Below are 17,769 nucleotides of genomic sequence, written 5' to 3' on the forward strand. Positions count from 1 at the left end.
AGAGCAAAGCCACGCTCGTCTTACAGCCGTGGTGCTGCGGCACCGGGCCTCCCCCGAGACAGCGCAGGCCAGAAACCCGCCTTTACCTCTGACAGCAACAGATGACTTAAAAACCCAGCGGCCCCAGCCTCTGCTCTCCGCCCTCCCGCCGCGGGTCCGGCAGCCCTCCCGGCTGCGCGGGCAGAAGAAACCTGCAGGTTTCGGTAGGCACCATGGCGAATGCTGCCCGCGCTCGCTGCCTGCGCTCGCTGCCTGCGCTCTCCGCCTGCCTGCGCGGGGCGGTGGGGCCGAAGCTGGGGAGCGAAGCCGAGGGTCCGAGGGTGGGATGCGGCACGGCGGGGGCTGAGCGTGTCCTGCAGGAATCCACCACTGGCACGTGAATTTCGAGCTTTTATTGATAGTTGGAACTTACAGCCTAAAACTGACAACATAGAGAGATGCAGACTTTTTTTTCTTTTTCTTTTTTCTTTTTTTCTTTTTTTTTTTTCTTTTTTACAAAAACAAAAACCAAATAACCAAAAGCCACCAGCATCAGATTTACAATATAAAAGTTTTGACAGTAGAGAGACTAAAGTACATCTGGAATTACTCAGAAAAATAAACAGGGAAAAAAAGGCAGTAATTTAAAATTTGTCCCTCATATATACACATAGATACACAGACATTGCTTACAAAGACCCGGTTTCAACATTTAAGGGCAGTAGGCATCATGAGAAAAAAGGCTCCCCTATGTCATTGCACTAAATTCCTTGACTCAGCTGGGCACCCCTTCGCCCCCTTCCCGGGCGGGAGGAAAGGCCACGAGCCGCCGGAACCGGCTTCCCGCGGTCCCCGGCGCCGCGCCCCGGGCTCAGCGAGGACCCTCCCCACGCCAGCCCCGGTCTCATCCATCAGCCGTCACCGGTGCGGCCGCTGCGACGGCCCCAGGCCACCGTCTACGCAGGCAAGTGTTTCTTATTGCTATACAGAGTGCGTCTTACCTATCAGCCACCGTTCCGTGGGTTGGTTGGTTTTGTTAAAAGGCGTGGATTCAGCCCCTAGCGCTTGCTTTGCCGGCCAGGCCACCGTGGAGCCTGCACGTAAGACCTGCCCTCGAGGAGCAGCTGGACTTCCCGACCGGTCATCGGCAGATTTTCAGGGAAACCCGGCTCTGGGGACACCAAAACAGAACGACTGGATTTTTAGAAGAGCAGGGAAAAAGCAGGCGCGGAGCTATGCTGAAAATCTGGGCTCACGGCTGGGCACCGAGCACTGCGAAATCCAGCTCTCAGCTACATTAATGCCCCGGCCCCGCTGCGCCCGCAGCTGCAGCGCCTTCCCCAGCGCGGAGCTGAAAGGATCTCCTGCTCCCAGGGGCCCGGCCTTCGGCTCTGCCCTGGTCGTGACGCAGGGACGGCGGCGGTGGCCGTCTCCACGCTCTTCTCCTGAACCCAGCGGCTGCAGCAAAGAGCGACCCCCAGGAGCGGGGCAGGGCCGCGGGCGCCCGGGACGGCCACGCACCCGCCCCGGCCGGAGCTCTGCTCCCTCTGGGAGACGCCTGGATGAACCCGCCCGCTCCCCAGCCAAACCAGCACCGCTGCAGCCGCTACAGCCTCCCACTTCTCCTGGCGATAAGCAATTATTTAAAAAAAACAAAAACAAAAAACCCAACAAAAAACCCCAAAACTGTTTTGGTTTATTTTGAATTTAAACAACCCTTGTGGGTACTTCAGCCTAAGGTGGCAACTGGTGGAGTTTCTAGGGGAGACAGGCCTTAAACAAGTGCTAACAGTCAAAAAGCCAAACGTTTCCAGTCGCCTCACCTCTGCACTGCAGCCTAACGCCAACCAGAAAAGAAACCGATGGAGGTTACGGAAAAGCCCCGGAGAAGCAACTCCAGAAGCTCCGATTCAACAGACCGTGGACCAAGATAAGGTGGCAAAGAATATTTAATATTGATTGCTTTAAATATGCTAAGTGCAAATGAACTCGTTAAACGATGGCGTCCTGTCGAGTTAGGAAAATCAGAGCCTAAAAAGAAGTTTCTGTTTGTCTGAGCAGATACACCCCATAGTAAAAAATGTCATTAGAGCCACGGCTATTTTAATGTGCAAGAGTACGAGTACATCTTACCCACTCCATGTCTACACACGTGTGTATGCACGTATACACGTACGCACACACACATATATGAGATGACTGTCTTAAGCACTGCCAAACTGATCTAGCGCCAGTACTTGGGTTGTGGTAAAGAAAAGGTTTACAAAATATTAGATCAAGAAAAAAGGTTTCTATAAAACTTTACATTTCAACTGAAGCTGGTCATCTAAATTTTAAACACTGTCAAAACCCGGTCTGGATACAAAAGGCAAAGACAGAAACGGACAAGGAACAGAAGTTAAAAATCAACGCCCTTCTTTTCCAGGAGCCTCACTGAGAAAACGCCGAAATGAAAACCGCCCTTGAGCACTATTTTTTTTTTTCAGGCCGAAAACACAGCTTTACCTACCTCGAGAAAATGGCAACAGGTACAAAACAGCATTTTACCTGGAACTGAGAAACCCGAACAGCCTCAGCCCGGGGAAGCGGGCGCCCAGCGAACCCTGCCCTTCCACAAACCTTCCGCCCCGTGCCCAGTACCTTTGATTTGCTTTTTATTTGTACCAACGATTAAGCCGTTTCAGAAGGTGCGCGCTTACTAATCAAGAAGTTATATGCAAACCCAAAAGCTCTGCGAAAAATAGGTTTAAGGTGAATTTAGAAATATATATATATATAAATATAAATATATATATATATATATATATATAAATAGTCCCTATATACATTAACAACTGAGGATGAGGAGCGGAGGAAGGGAATAAAGAGCCACGGACATCCAGACCCCACGCTCCCCGGCTCCTTCCACCAAACCCGCAGCCTGCCCGGCGTCTGCTCCTGCCCTCGGCCCGGCAGCTTCCACCTCGCAAACACAACCGCCTTGCCTTTCACTGGGCACAACCTTCTGCAAGCAGAGAAGAGAGCCGATGCTTCGAATTTATAAAAAATACATGAAAAATATTTCAGGCACAGCAAGCAAATGGAAGTATATTTCTCGCTTCTAAATCTGCTCTTTAAATTGCCAACAAGGCTGGTAGAAGAAATTGTTTTCTTCCTTGAAATCCCAATAATTCTTTTAATCACAAGGTCTCTTCAAGTCTTGGGTTGCTTCCGTCCTCAGCCAAATAGGAAACCAAGAGGGGAAAGTCAGCGCTCCCGTGGGTGCTGTAGAATACCCACGCGGCGGGGTGGCCGGGCGTGATTTGCAAATGGGCCGTACGCCTGCCTGCGCCGAGGTCTCCGGGCTGCTCCCACACCGCTGCAGCGCCCGCCCCGACGCGAACGCCGTGCCGCCTTCCCCGTGCGCCCTTGTGGACCCAGACCAGCCAGCGAGCACAGCCCGGCCCAGGCAAAGCCTAACCCCAGCCGCCGCCTTTGCTGCAGGTCCGCTTGCAAGGGCGGGTGACAGACCGAGGCACCGCGGCTTCCTAAAACCCCGCAGAGAGGCGGACGCTGCCTTGCCCTGCAGCCAAGAGTTGATCCGTCACCAGGGCTCCTCGACTGCTCCGACTCCACCAGCACACGGCCGGCTCCGGGAACGCCGGCCCGGCCAAGCACACGGCGTTCCCGACCCGCGGAGCCCTCGGCTCCCTCCGGCTGCAGCCGCCAGCGGGGCGGCGGCGCGGGCACCTCATCTGCTACCGAGGGGAGAGGCAGGGCGAAGGCAGCAGGTTTGACTGCTCCGTGACTCCCACTCCAAGACGCGCACAAGCCATCCGTCACCACAGGCCAGCAACGTTTCTGCTGCTGGGCTTGGCGCGGGTCGGGCCAGCGAGCGCCCAAGGACGAGCCGGGTCACACCAGTGACACCAGTAACGGCACAGCTCCTGCCAGTGCCACCCGGTTAACAACCTGCAAACAAGCGACGCGACAGAACAGCTTAGGTTGTCTTGTCTCTCCTAGCACACCGCTAAGTTACCCTACGAGTACACTTCAGAAATGCAGAAGAGGGCGAAGCCAGCTCAGGACGGGACCCGCGTCCCCTTTCGCGTGGAAGGCCATGGGTTTGCAGGACCCCACCGAGGGACAAGGACCCAGAGACAGCCCCGAACCGCGCAGCTGGCACAGCTGGCTCGCGACGGAGTCAATGGCCAGAGCAGGGTGCAACCTCCGCGCGTATCGCACATTGAACACAGAATGTTTTAACGTTTCCGTTGTTCTCGGTTGTACTGATACCGTGTGCTACTGAAGGCAGGAATAATCATTAAAGGGAAAAGCTTGTCAGCAGCTTTTCAAGTATTTCTCAGTGACTGTTTCGCAGAAAAATTGCTTTTCATTCAAAAAACAAAATTCAGAGGAGGAATATTTATATTTCGTAAGGGGAAAATATTTACATGCCCATATTGACAAATGAGGTTTTAATTTAAATTACACATTAAATAGTAAAATATTTAATATTAAATATTATATTGCAACACAAAATGACGTATAATCGATTTCTGAGGCGCTTTTAAGCACAGCGTCTCTAACACTTGGAGGACAAACTCAACGTACATTTTTTAGCTGGATATCAATAAAACATTCTGAATAGACAGTAGGATGTGCATCAAATTTACCTTTACTACTCCACGTTGAACGCTCTGCTGCACTAGCCGCCATCGCGCAATTTCTATTATCCCTTAGAAAAAGGAGCCCGTTCTCCTTGCATAGCTCCGTCCTTGAAGGCAACCCACGGACCTTTCGCACGGAGATGATGATTCCCCCGTGACATCTTTCCTTCTCTTTTGTGAACTACTGACAGGCAAGCTGGCCAGGAGGCACGGCAACGCCGGCAGCGCCTCCCGGTTCCCCACGTGCACACGCTCCTTTCGTAACGGCCCTCAAATCACCTTCACACCCTGACTCCAAAGAAGCCCACGGAAGGAGGGAAGGGGTCCTTGTCGCAGCCCCCGGCGAAGACGACCTCACCCGGGCGCTCGCCGCGCAGGACGCGCAGCTGGGAAGCTCGGCGGTGCGTGCCAGGGGACGGACGGAGTGGCGTAAGCAGCCATGAGGTTAGGGAGGCATACGATGAAGAAGAGCACAAGAACAGAAATACCTTTTGTCGGGATCTGGATGGATATAAGGCACTCAGAACAACAGCGGGGAATTTGGAAGTAGTTATTATTACAGCGTGGGATCCTTCTGCTCGTCACGTTCTCTTTCCCTGTTTCCTGGCTACCTGGAGATGAAACACGACTCGGTTCCAAAGCTGGAATGAGAAGAAATGACTCCTTCCGAACTAAAACAAAGGCACTGGTGTTTTTATATCTGGAATTTTTATTGCTGATCATTGTTTTGCCCTAGTTCACTCCTTAAGGGCACTCGGTCATCAGCCGGAATGCAAAGAGGGCGAGGTCTCCGCTGGAGCGAGGATGGGGCCCAGGGCGGGAACGGGGCGGTGCCGTGACCCGGGGAGGTGAACCCGACCCAGCCACGGCGGAGCGGGCGATGCCGACCCCGAGCCCAACGGCAGGTTTCCGCGTCTCGGTGCAAGAAGGACGACACACGGGCTCGCAAGATGCTGCGATTCTGCCCCTGATGCCCGTGACGGATAATTTCAGGGGAAGGCAGGCCAGGGAAGGGTGGTCTCGTGGATTTGTACCATAAAGGGTAAAGTATGAAAGTGTGAGAAATGGGACAAACTGAAGTTACAAAAAGGCTCTATCCCAGCTCGGAGCTGGCGAGTATCGAAGCGAGCACAAATGCCTTTTCTTGGTCAAGTTTCAGCAGAGACACTGGCAGAGGGAGGGGGATGCTCAGGGGTCTACAGGGACACAGCAGGAGCTCATGACGAACGGAGAGGATACACGTCAGATGGAGAGAAGTTTCTGAAAGGAAACAAAGGAGTCCCAGTGCTTTGAACTCTCCCGCCCTGTGCTTTGGCCGATTTATTTTAAGAAAGAAAGAAAGAAAGAAAGAGTCTGTTTAAAGTCTCAGGCAAAAAGAAAATGGTGCTTTGAAAATGACTGCGAAGGTATTCTGTACAAAGATAACGTTTCTATTTCAAATCACGCATAGGAACTGAACGCCGAGTTAACTATTACAACTTACCGCGTTACTTACTTAATGCTCTACTTCCTTTTTTTTTAACTTCTAATGTTTTCATGTAACACGCATATTTTCATGTCATCCATATGTTACAGTCAAAATTTACATAAATTTATAGCATGAGGTAATCAATGGTTTTCTTTACGCTATTTGATTCTGAAAGAGTAAGAATGCAGAACCTTAAACTACATGCGATCAATGCGCTTTAAGGCAAGTGTAGTGCCCTGTGGTATCCTAACCGATGCCGGCACGTTTCAGAGAACCGACAAACCCCCTACAAAGGGCCTGTCCCTGCCCCATAAGGTGCCACGGAGACCAAAAGCCCTCTTGCCTGTTCGCCCTTTGAACGGTCTGAGCAGCCACAGCTGGAGAGGCGGTGATACGCAGGGAGCCCGGGCAGAGAGCGCACTGCTGCGCAAGAGACGGGTCGTCTGCCCGCGGGTGGGAAGAGAAGAGGTGATTTTCTGCATAAAGCCATTTTTCCAGATTGTCCTGGCAAGTCGGTCGCGGTTTCGTGTTTAAGCCTTAGTCTGAAGGTGAGATGAGCGGGAAGAGAGTTAAAGTTTCAGTGCAAAGTCACTGCCACACCGTGAGGACCACGGAACGTGAGGACCACGGAACGTGAGGACCACTGACCATGAGCAGGACCACTGACCACGCTGCCACGGTGCCCGTTCAGGGCTCCCGGGCACGGAGAAGCACAGCCCTCCTCTCCCACAGCCCCCAGGGCAAACGAGTACCACGGGTGAGTCTTCAATACCTCTTCTGTAGATCAAAGCCCCACGACGCAGCCTCCCAGAGGCCCGGCCACACACGCCCTAGTACGCGCTCTAGACGAGGACAGAGCAAGACCAGGACCTCGCCGCCGGCGACTTGGCTCTGGCTGGCTCCGACCCAACGCTCGGCACTTTGGCAAAGGATTCCCATGGGCTTACCAATGAGTGAGGAACAGTCCCACGCTGCACACGAGGAGAAGTGTTCAATTCCCATTTGCTGTGCCCGAAGTTCATTACGTTTCAAGTTTAGTTCCGTGAACGCTCTAGCCTGGGAGACCCTGGCGCAGCGCCTGCAGTGCCATGCCTTACTGCCGAAGACAAGCTTACTCAAAATTCACCAACAGTGGGAAATTCTCTACAGCATTTCTAGAATTCCTATAAAGTTCTGAAAAAACTAGCTATGAGCATCAAAATTACACGATAAAAGATTTTTAATAGTTTACATCTCTCCAAACAATTTGAGAAAATAAAAAATAGATGGGGAAGGATCTGACCTTTATAAAAGCCCCCCAAACTTCAGGGAGAGACAAAGGATTCTTCTCTCCTGATCAGCATCAAATATAAAAATACATTTTACATACAGGCATATTTCACCAACATTTAAAGGTGACAGATAACAGTCACGAGGAAATACAATTAATTTTTGTACACAGATGGACAGGGAGGTCGGACTGGTCACCACAATGCCCTTCTAGTAATGAGGTAAGTGAGTTTTAGACGAGATAAGCTAACATATAGGAGCCAAATTGTTTATTTTCTGCATTCAAATCTGTCAGAAAGTTTGTACGCGAATGTACGCAGAAAATGCCTGCTCAGGTTTACGAGAAGCTTCCTATCAGCGGGCGCTTTGTCAGCGGCTGCCACTGGGGGAAACCGCGATCAAAAATCTCTTTCGCGCCCCAACGCGACAGCATTCCCTGCGAAGCTGGGGACTTGAGCCAGTACGAAATCAACAGGAATTGTATCAAACCCATCTTCCAAAGAATCTTAAACTTCCACTGAACTGAATTTTTAAAATGGTCTAACGCGCTAAGTACCTCCAAGGTGTCTGTTTCCGCTGCCTAAGACCTATAAAAATAATTAGTGACGCATAATTCTGGGAACAAGCTAAGGCACTCTCCATAATGAAACTTAAAACCACGCGGTTCCCCTGACCAGAAGGATTTCTTTTTCGCGAGCTGTCATGCAAAGGTAAAATTATTACTTCAAACTTTATCCCAAGTTATTTTAAAGTTTAGTAATAATGGAAATCATAGTAGAATCCTTTAGTAATAATGGTAAATCATAGTAGCAATCCTTTAGTAATAATGGAAATCATAGCAGAATCCTTTAGTAATAACGGTAAATCATAGTAGCAATCCTTTAGTAATAATGGAAATCATAGTAGCAATCCTTTAGTAATAATGGAAATCATAGTAGCAATCCTTTAGTAATAATGGTAAACCATAGTAGTAATCCTTTAGTAATAATGGTAAATCACAGTAGTAATCCTTTAGTAATAATGGAAATCACGTGCTTATGAGCTTCCAATGCCCGAGCCTGAGACACGGCACTCTGTTCTGGCTCAGGGAACACACTGGTGCAACCTCACCAAGAAATATTTAATACTCAGTGTCTCTTTCTGAGATTCAATGAGCTACAAGCGGGTCTGGGCTGTTCTCGAGTCTGGGACTCTTTTTTGCTTTGATGGAGAAACTAGCAATGTCGTTATCTTCCGTCCACCGAACTAGAACCGCCAGGACGACACGTTTATTAAGGGAAAAAACCACGTGCATGAAGCCAGTCTTAGCCCATCTTACGAAGGTTTTACATCCACTTCCAGAACCCAGCGCGCTCCCCTCGCGTGCCACGTGCCAGCCGGAAGGCGCTCAGCTCCGCCAGAGAGCCGTGCTCGCCTCCAGCTCCAGTTTCTGAGTGCGCAGACCCTGAGCGGGTCCATCTGAAAGAGAGGAGGTACAATCGCCGTTGCAAAGCGCCACAACCCCAAATTTCATCTCGGCAAAGGAAAAAGTCCTGTTGCAACCTGACTAGTCAGCTATTGATCAAATAGAGAAGTTACAAATAAATACCTAGGCCTTAGATTCTTTAGATACATACTGCTGCACTCACTGTCATTACACTCGATAGCCTCCAAAGCCAAGGTTTGAGTTTAATTAGCTTTCAGAGAGCCTTCAGCTCTTCCCTGCCCATGGTGCCCTTGAAAATAAACCTAAACCCTTCCAAGCCTAGCGTTCACCATATGATACACCACCACACTCTGGACTACATGGTGGTTTGAGTAACAAGGCTTCAACAAATCCTTTTACACCCTGATTAGGGGAACCACGCAAGCTAGGACAAGACGAGAAAAGAAAGAAGCAGTAGCGCAATACGCGTTGAGGAGCCAGAAGCTAACGGCAATGTGAGACGTGCTCCGCAATGGAAGTAACGGCTTTTGTAAAACCCCTCTGAAGCGTGCAGCGGCATCCATTTGCAGTTATGAGGCTACTGTGAGTTTTCTGTCTACAGTACTGAACGCAACGTGGCCTAGTTTAAGCCAATTAATAGTAAGCCCCCAAACGACACGACGTCGTGAAGATGGATACACCCGAGTACAGCTCTCCATTTCCCTTCACCTCTTTCCCATGCGTCAAGCTTTTTTTCTCTTTAAAGTAAAGCCCCCATCCCGTGCAATCTGAACAGAAAGCTGTAAGACCTTCTCAGAACAAGGGGGTATCTTTCACCTGGTTGGTTGGTTGGTTGGTTTTTAATGGCCTGTGATGTCCAAACCAGAGAAAAACTCTACTGCGCTGTGGGCCAACAGCCGTGCTCCTGCGTCGTGAACCTGCGTCGTGCTCCTGCACCGTACTGCATGACGCTTTCAGTGGTCTCCCCTCCTGAGCGCTCTCCCCTAGCATCAAGGGACCGGGATGAGATTAAGAAATGGAGTTTCCCTTCAGGGAGAAGCATCTAAAAATGTTGTACTTTAAAGCTGGGGCCGGCAAAAGAGCACGTAAGTGCATTACGCTTGCCTTGTGAGAGCTCGCAGCCGGAGGTACAGATGCTTTCAGAACAAGTACATGGCAGAATAGGATTTCAGAGAGAACTGATGCCGGGGGGGGGAACAACAAACAAAACAAAGAAAATTAGCACACCATGGTAAACAGCAGGTTTCATTTTGCCTCTTTTTTTCTAATGACAACAAACCCTCTTGTAACAACAAAACCAATGGTTTATAATTTCTGAACACGACTCAGGGTGAGATCGCTGCTTTGGGAAGAGCAAGAGGAGAAGAGAACCTTTCTTTGAATGACTGAAAAATGCAAGATGAGCTGCTATATAGCATCAAAAAAGTCAAGTATTACGCTGCAGAAACATCAAATGATCTTATTTAGCAAGTATAATTAACCTGGCAGCCAGGACGCAGGACCTTCCTCTCTCCTGAAGCCTCGGGGACATCGAAGTGCGCGGGCTGTATCAGAGTACTCGCAAGAATCTGTTGCACCTCTTTTGCCACAACTGGCAAACCACTCTGGTCTTTAGCACCGGCAGAACTCGGGGCTCTGCCATCCAGCAGCCGCTTCCCCGCCAGATAAACCCAACAACTGAGGAAAACGAGGCTCTTCCAGCTTTACTGCGATTATCATTGCACTAAGACAGGGCTTAGCACAACAGAAGGAGAAGGCTGGAAAAAACCAAACAACTTACTAGTAACCGCGGTGTAAACCTTCAGTGACTGGCGGTAAGACTTGCTCTACGCTATGCCACCGATAAATAAGGATTTCAATTACAGCTTGCTGGCCGGTTTTTGGAAAAATGGCCAGCAGACAACAATAAAGCCATTTAAAATTTTTGCCTTTAGGTACGTTATTTAGGAATGGCCCTTAACTTTCATCCACCTTGCGCACTGCATCATACCCAAACCCTTCCTGCTGGCAGACTGGGATGCCTGAGTCTTTGTGAATAGATGCTGAGGGGCACGCTGTGGTTTGTTACCGTTATTTTTTTAAGATCTGTGCACCCACTGGTTTTCCATTCTGCTTGCCAGCTGCAGCTCTCTAAACGGCAATAAGGGCAGCAAAGCCTCGGGACACTCACAAAATTTATATCAGGCTTTGCTGAGGACATCTTATCCAGATGAATAACTGGGATTTTGTCTGCCATAACTGTTATGACTCACAAGAAGAAGCAATAAATTGTATTTCTGTGTGGGAAAATTTCGGTAGAAGACTGGTGAAACTGTTGAATAAACTACAGCCATGTTCCTTGCTCCTCTCCCTTCACAGGACTGTCTCAGCTAAGCTTTAACTTGGAGCTGGCGGATACGACTTTAGAGAGGACCTCACCTCTTTGGGACAGCAAGGGAATTCAAACCCACGAACCCAGCTCCAGACCTCCCCGGGCTGAAGAGGGTACGTAACCACCCGCCCGCTCACAGTGCTGTCGTTAAAAGCCCATTCAAAGCCTGCAGCGAGCAACAGAAATAACGAATCCAAACCACGTGCGTTTTTATCTGCTATCGGATCACATCTCCATGGCCCCACACCAGTTGTGCCTGATCCTTCTGCAGCACAGGGGTTTTTCTGACTGCAACCCCTACAGCTGTGCTCCCCCTCCCAGTCTGATACCCGGGTACCGAACGCAGGAGCCTGGGCTCCTAAAAACAGCCATCGGATGTGATGATGGCAGGGCTCCTGGACGGCCGTATCATCCCGAGGAGCGTGTTTTTCCCACAATCCAGAGACAAATGTGCTACGGTTCAAGGATTACTTAGCGTCGGCTGAACCGATCACTTTTTAGCTGCTAATCGTGCAGACAAGGCCCCTCCTCTCCCCGTGCGAAAGCATGCGGGCGAGGCTGTGCGGCAGCAGGGACGCCAGGGCAGCAGCGGGATCACTGGACGAGCCGCTGCTCTCTTGCAATCCACCCTATCAAAGCCGCTGAACCGTTCTAGCAGAACCAGTTCCCCCCAGTAAGGTACGCCTTGCTGGTTTTGGTCTTGCACAACGAACGTTTGTCGATGACTTGCTACTGATCATGGAGCTGTACACAGATATAAAAGTTAGGCTCTTTGTGCTCTGAGTCTCTGCTTCACCAGGTTTCTCACAATATCCAGCTGTGTGTGTATAAATATACATGGAATAATACATATTGCAAATATATATCTATATACACACACTCATCAGTATACATATTCAAACCTAAAATTATATATACTATATCGATATGGACAGATTCAAAATACTGCACATAAAGGAGGAAGGACAGTGCTGAATATAACTTCTGTTCAGTCTGCACTGCTTTCTGACCAAGTATCTAAGCAAGCCGAGGGGTTTTGGAAAGGGAACAGCTGGGTTAAGTAAATCCATTTTCAGTAGGCAACACATCCCGCTCCACCCCGGGGTAACGGTCCTTCCCTCGAGCACACGGCTTACTCGGCGAGGAGGGAACCCAGCTCTGCAGCAGTCGGCGTGCCGCGACCGCCACGGAGACGCGGTGCAGCGCGGCACAGCCCGACCCGCGGAAAGGGCTCCATCGAGTCACGGCATGCAATGCCTTACGGCCACCTGGAACCAGAAAGCAGTGGCAGAGCCCGGTGCCTGCAGATCAGCGGGCAGCGGTCTGGGATGGCGAGGAAGAAAGCTCAGACAGCTACGGGGACCGAGAGAGGCCACGGACTACCGGCAGCGGGACCCTCCAACCCCTATGTACCCACTGCGACTCCAGAGAGATGGGAAGCTCAAACTTACGACGAGAGAGAGATTTACGCACGGTTTGCCTATAAAATTATTTGAGCCAGGCAAGGAAACCATCATCTGACTCTGGATCTGTTCTGAACCGCGAACTCCAACACACCAGGGATGAGGAACGTTTTCTAGACCAGCTTCTTGGCTGGTGTGGGAGCAATGAGGTGTAATTCAGAGCTTAAATCCCAAATGCGGAGGAATCATTCACTGTCACAAAAGCAAGAGAGCTTGTGCATTTCTACAAATCTATTTAACTACCGGTAAAATGTCTTATCACAGAAGTAACTGGACACAAGTAACCAAATTAATAAACTTAGATAACGAGCCCCTCAGTAACTAAACTGTGTTTTTAGATCTGTTTACTGGATATGTTTAAATACACTATTAAAGCTTTCATTTAAATTTATAGACTCAAAGCCAAAAGCCAGCGAATGACAAGTTCAGAATCTGCAACGGAAGGCACAGACAGACACGTCCTTGCGTATCTCTCCGAAGGCTGCAGGATGTTCTTGCTGCCAGCTGTCCCGTACCACCGCTCGGGGGAGGTCGCTGCTCCCCCAGCCAGGCTTCGTGAACAGGTCAGGCGGGGACAGCTGATCAGTACGCTTGCAGCATCGGCCAGCACGGCTCGAGGTTACGCAAGGCGACCCCTGTCTACGACGTATCCTAACGCAAAGATCATCTACCTGTTTAACAAGGTGGCTGAAAACGTATCAAGCCAGAAGGATGATCAAATTGTGCCTGCGATGGACAACTCCCCTTAATCTCTCGATCCTACACGGACTTGGTCATAATTGTAGCACGGTGGAACCTGCGAGCACCACGGTCAAGAGCCGTGAACGAACACAGACTAGAAGAGAACTATTGCCGTCACCTGGTACTCAACGGGCCTGAAGCCCAACCATGGTCTTCAACCAGCTGCTGGAATAAGCTGCACTGTTGTTGTATCAGACGAATGATTTTTCAGTTTTCATAGTATCGTTTTTAGGTGTTTGAAGAATGCCTGAAGAGAACCTGATTTTCCGAAAACCGCTAGCACCAATCCTCTGAAAGTTAAGACTGTGATGTGTCTCCAATTAGGAACTCAAAACCGCTCATCGTTTCTGATAATCCTGGCTAAGAGTGGGATTGATCTCCAAAGAGCAAGCAGGGTAACCAAAGCAGAAAGTGAGATTTTTCCTCCCAGCGCAACGTAACTTTAAATTATTTATTTTAAATTACAAGGAGTGAGAAGACTTCCAGAACAACAGTACTGTGCCATGAAAGCACCTGCTTACCGAGTAATTGCAGCTGAGAGAAATCACAGCTATGTCAGCAGCATACAAGTGGCCCACAACCCTAGCACGCGACTTCCAAGGCGCACGCAGTAATCCCGTCCTGCCTTCTGCACCGCGACCTCCGTATCTGGTACTCCGGCAAAGCAAATCCTCAATTTTCCCTAAGAGCATGAATGAAAATACTTCATCTTTGGGCACACGAGGATAGCCTCGTGCTGCGGGTACGTCACCGTCGGATACTGATCCAGCAGAACAGACTGACTCTAACAGCGAGAACATTTTGTTCATCTCACTCCCCCCCCCCCCCCCCCCCACCTCTCAATACAGTTAAGAAAATTTCATATGCACTACATACATATCACAGTTAAAAATAAAGTACTTTTTAAAAAGACTGAAGTCTGGCTAGGATGCCTTTGCTCATAACAACAGATCTGTGTGAGGTACTTTTTCATACTCACAGGGTAAAGTCCCTCGTTATGCACAAGTGAGAATATATCTGAAAATAAGCTATTTGGCTACCTATGTGTCAAGCTTCATGCTTTTATTCCAAAGTGAATGATTTTCCAGCTTAGTCTTGGACTAATAAAATAAGCGGCATTTAACATTTGACAGGTGGGTTTCAGCATACAGCTTACACACAAAAGCAGGCCCAGCTCTGTGTCTAGACTACAGGGGGAGAGGATAAGCACTGGAGCGCCGGTCCTGGCGACCTGCTGTTACCAGCCCGAGCCTGCTTCTGCAAGTGGCCCAACATCTACACCCGTATGATCTATGTGCACAAGTCCGGTCTGGGAGCAAGCTCAAAGCAGAGGCCAGCACCGCTCAGTGCAGACCTGCGTCTGAAACCGGTACAGTCTTTACAGGAGTAGGTCCTTCAGCCTACGCAGAAGATCCTGGGTTCCAGAGTCAAGCACACACCTTCAACTGACCTTGCTCCCGGGCAGTTTGAAGCGCAGTCCATTCCTCCATACTGTTTTACTCTACTATCCCGAGGCAGCGGTACCTCTCCCCCCCCCAGACTCCTCCGTGACCGACTACCTGGGGAGGAACAGCAGGAGTCCTGTGCTGGGGCCATTTCACTCTCCAATGTTGTCGCTAGGTACAAAGTGCAAAAGTGTTGCTGTTCCTGCATCCATTAAAAACTTTAAAAACAGAACAAAACAAAACAGAAAAGGATTTCTATAATAATTTCAAAATACATTAGTCTCCAAAAAGCCAGCAAACACCTGATAACCTGTTTGTGCCATATCTGCTCTCGTTCCTGCACGGCAGCAGTCCAGTGGATCATTATCCTCTTAGCTGGCAGACAACACGCTACCTTCTTTGCATACTCTCCAGCCAACGGAGGACGACAGCCGGGAAGTTGAGTTTTGATGGCTCGGCCAGAAGAGACCAATTGCTAACCGACCCAAGATCCTGCAGTGAACTGTCGCGGCTCCGGGGGAGAGAGCACTGAGCAACTCACGGGAATGCAGAGACTTCCCACTTCTCAAGACAGTTCAGCACGACAGCAAGTTAGCTGCTTGGCCTCTGGCCTGGGACAATGCCAATGACTTCCCTCCCACCCCTCAAAAATGTAAAATAAAATCCCTCCCTGCTTCATCCCATTTAAAGTGTTTGCATCTTTTCCTCCTATGAAATGTTTCTGATAAGGCTTTATTGCTATACAAAAGCGGTGCAAATGCTGCCCAAAGACAGCTCCATCGGGAACTTTGGTCACACGACTGCGGGACTCTTGTGCGCTGTCCGAGTCCCAGCGTTAGACCTGCTACCTTTCTGAAGAGAAGCTGAATACTGTGTGCAATAACACTAAGAAAATAGGACTGAACCCCAAATACAAAACCAAAACGAGGGAGAGAGGGAAGGGGACAAGGAACTAAAATTAGGCAGAAGGCTTGCTTGGGAAGAACCCCATCATTCCTGTGATGACTAACTGATCAATGCTACATTTAGACAATGCAAGTGTCTTTCAGAACAGATTGTTGGTGTTGAAACTGCGTGTCTGGTCCTGAATGCCAGCTCTCTCATCAATGCAGCATTTATTAAAAAATAAAATTAAAATGAAAAAAAAAAAAAAAATTTTTTTTGACAAATTGCATCACCAGGTAGCAGCCTGGCCTGGATCACACACGTCCCATTGCATCTGTTTCATCAAGCAGGGCCATTTAATGTGGCTTCAGCACAGGGCAAGACTTCTTCTTTCCTAAAGAGAAACCCAAAGAGTAATATTAGAGAAATACAGCTGCTGGAAGATACTCGCTCCTAAAGCTTACTTTCATCCTGGTTGGACACTGTCCTCTTCAGTAGTATTGAGTCATCCTTTCTCTATTTTTGTTTCTTCTGCCTGCTAAAACATTATTAGCTTCCTAACGAGAACCTCCTCCAAGTCCTTTACAAAACACTACATTTAAAAATCAGAATAGAAACTGAGAAGTCAGCTTTGACCGCCGATTACACAACGATAATCATTGTATTGAACCAGAAGTTTGGAACGTGACCGCCAGGGTCCTGAGCCCACCAGAAGGCTCCGGCCTGACCAGCCTCGTCCGGGGCCTCCCTGCCAGGCACCTTCCACCATTGGCCTGGGAGCTGGATTTGGGTCTTTGCCGGAGCTACGCCGTACGTCTGGCCTTGCACCTTCCTGCCGCAGACCTGCTGACTCGACTGCATGGCTTGTCCCTCGTCCCAGGACGAGGACGTGACTGGCGACGGCTGGATGGGGCACCTTGCCTGCAGGGTTTTTGCCCCCCACTTTGCTGTCACCCTCGGGTCCCGGCTCAGCTCCCGCTGGTGCACTCGGGGCCCTGACAGGACCTGGGGTGTGGTGGCGAGAACAACGATCCGATGGGATACTCGGCTTCCTCCCCAATACGAGTTACGCTAGCGCTAGAATTTGTGTGAGACTGGTTGTAAATTGTGGGCTCAAATGCTAGGCAGTCGCTGTACCGGGGGCACAGCGCCGACAACCAGGACAGATTTTAACGGAGTGGAGCGGGTCGGTTGCATGAAGCTCAAAGCGCTGGGCAGAACTTCTTCCTCTCACCAAAAGTACCTAACAAACAAAACTCCTGTAGGATGGCCCAGGTGTCTGGCTTCAGCTAAGCACCATCGTCTGAGATTCAGTCTAACAGCAAGCTTGCTCCAGGAGGACCGAGACACCCAAGGAGGTTTCTTAGCTCAAGAAGAGGAGAAGCACCTCATCATTGATACGCATCTCTCTGGCCAAAACCAGGAGCCAGAGCAAAGCTGTGGAGGTGAGAGCACTAGATATGCAGAAGGATTCGTTTCCGTATTTAAAAAGACCTAAACTGTCACATTCACAAAAAATGAATATAATTTCTCCTTGAGACTACTTCCAGTTTCAGTTATCAAAACACATCCCCACATTTCCTCATAATATTGTAACTGTAAATGTCTGTATGTTCACCCGAGCATACAAACCCATACTATCTGAGTATTTGTCATGCATGAGTACGAAATGAGAAGTCCGTTACTTTAATAAAACAGACGATTTGACAGCACTTCTGGGAAACTGAAAGATATGTGCAGTATATCGCAGGAAGAGCTCCACGCTACCTGCAGTATAACGCACTCCAGGACCCTCCAGATGCAATCCTCGCATAACTTGGAGCGTACGCTAACGGTAGAACCACCGCATTCAGCGACGCGGTAAAAACCGATTCTGTCGGAGGCTGGAAAAGGAGAGTTTTGAGCATCTCACCTGTCTTTTGTGGCTGTTTCCGTGACAGCTGTGACAACGGCGGCGGTGTTCTGGTGCTCCTCCGAGTGCTGGGCCACGTTGTTCAGGGGTTTGGATGCTTTTGTCGTTCCGATGTCAGTGATGGCCAGCTTATCAATAACCATGCAGTCTGCATCACTGTG

At 49.6% G+C, this 17,769-nt stretch overlaps 1 protein-coding gene across 6 annotated transcripts in view; it reads right to left on the reverse strand.

Moving 5' to 3' along the window:
• Nucleotides 1-377: 377 nt before the first annotated feature.
• Nucleotides 378-17,769, reverse strand: part of PPP6R2 (protein phosphatase 6 regulatory subunit 2) — a 126,402-nt gene continuing 109,010 nt past the window's right edge. For 4 of the 6 annotated variants that reach the window (XM_087767680.1, XM_087767683.1, XM_087767681.1 and 1 more), the window contains 2 exons: nt 17,609-17,764; nt 378-16,090 (listed from right to left, as the gene is read on the reverse strand). In XM_087767680.1, coding sequence (XP_087623806.1) covers nt 16,039-16,090; nt 17,609-17,764 — 208 coding nt within the window. In that variant the 3' untranslated portion in view covers nt 378-16,038. The remainder of the gene's footprint in view (nt 16,091-17,608; nt 17,765-17,769) is intronic. The other 2 variants (XR_015706949.1, XM_087767682.1) reach the window with 2 other exon arrangements.

This window comes from Nipponia nippon, unplaced genomic scaffold, assembly GCF_047370975.1.
Source record: "Nipponia nippon isolate SJK-2023a ecotype South Korea unplaced genomic scaffold, ASM4737097v1 scaffold_3, whole genome shotgun sequence".
Lineage (NCBI taxonomy): Eukaryota > Metazoa > Chordata > Aves > Pelecaniformes > Threskiornithidae > Nipponia > Nipponia nippon.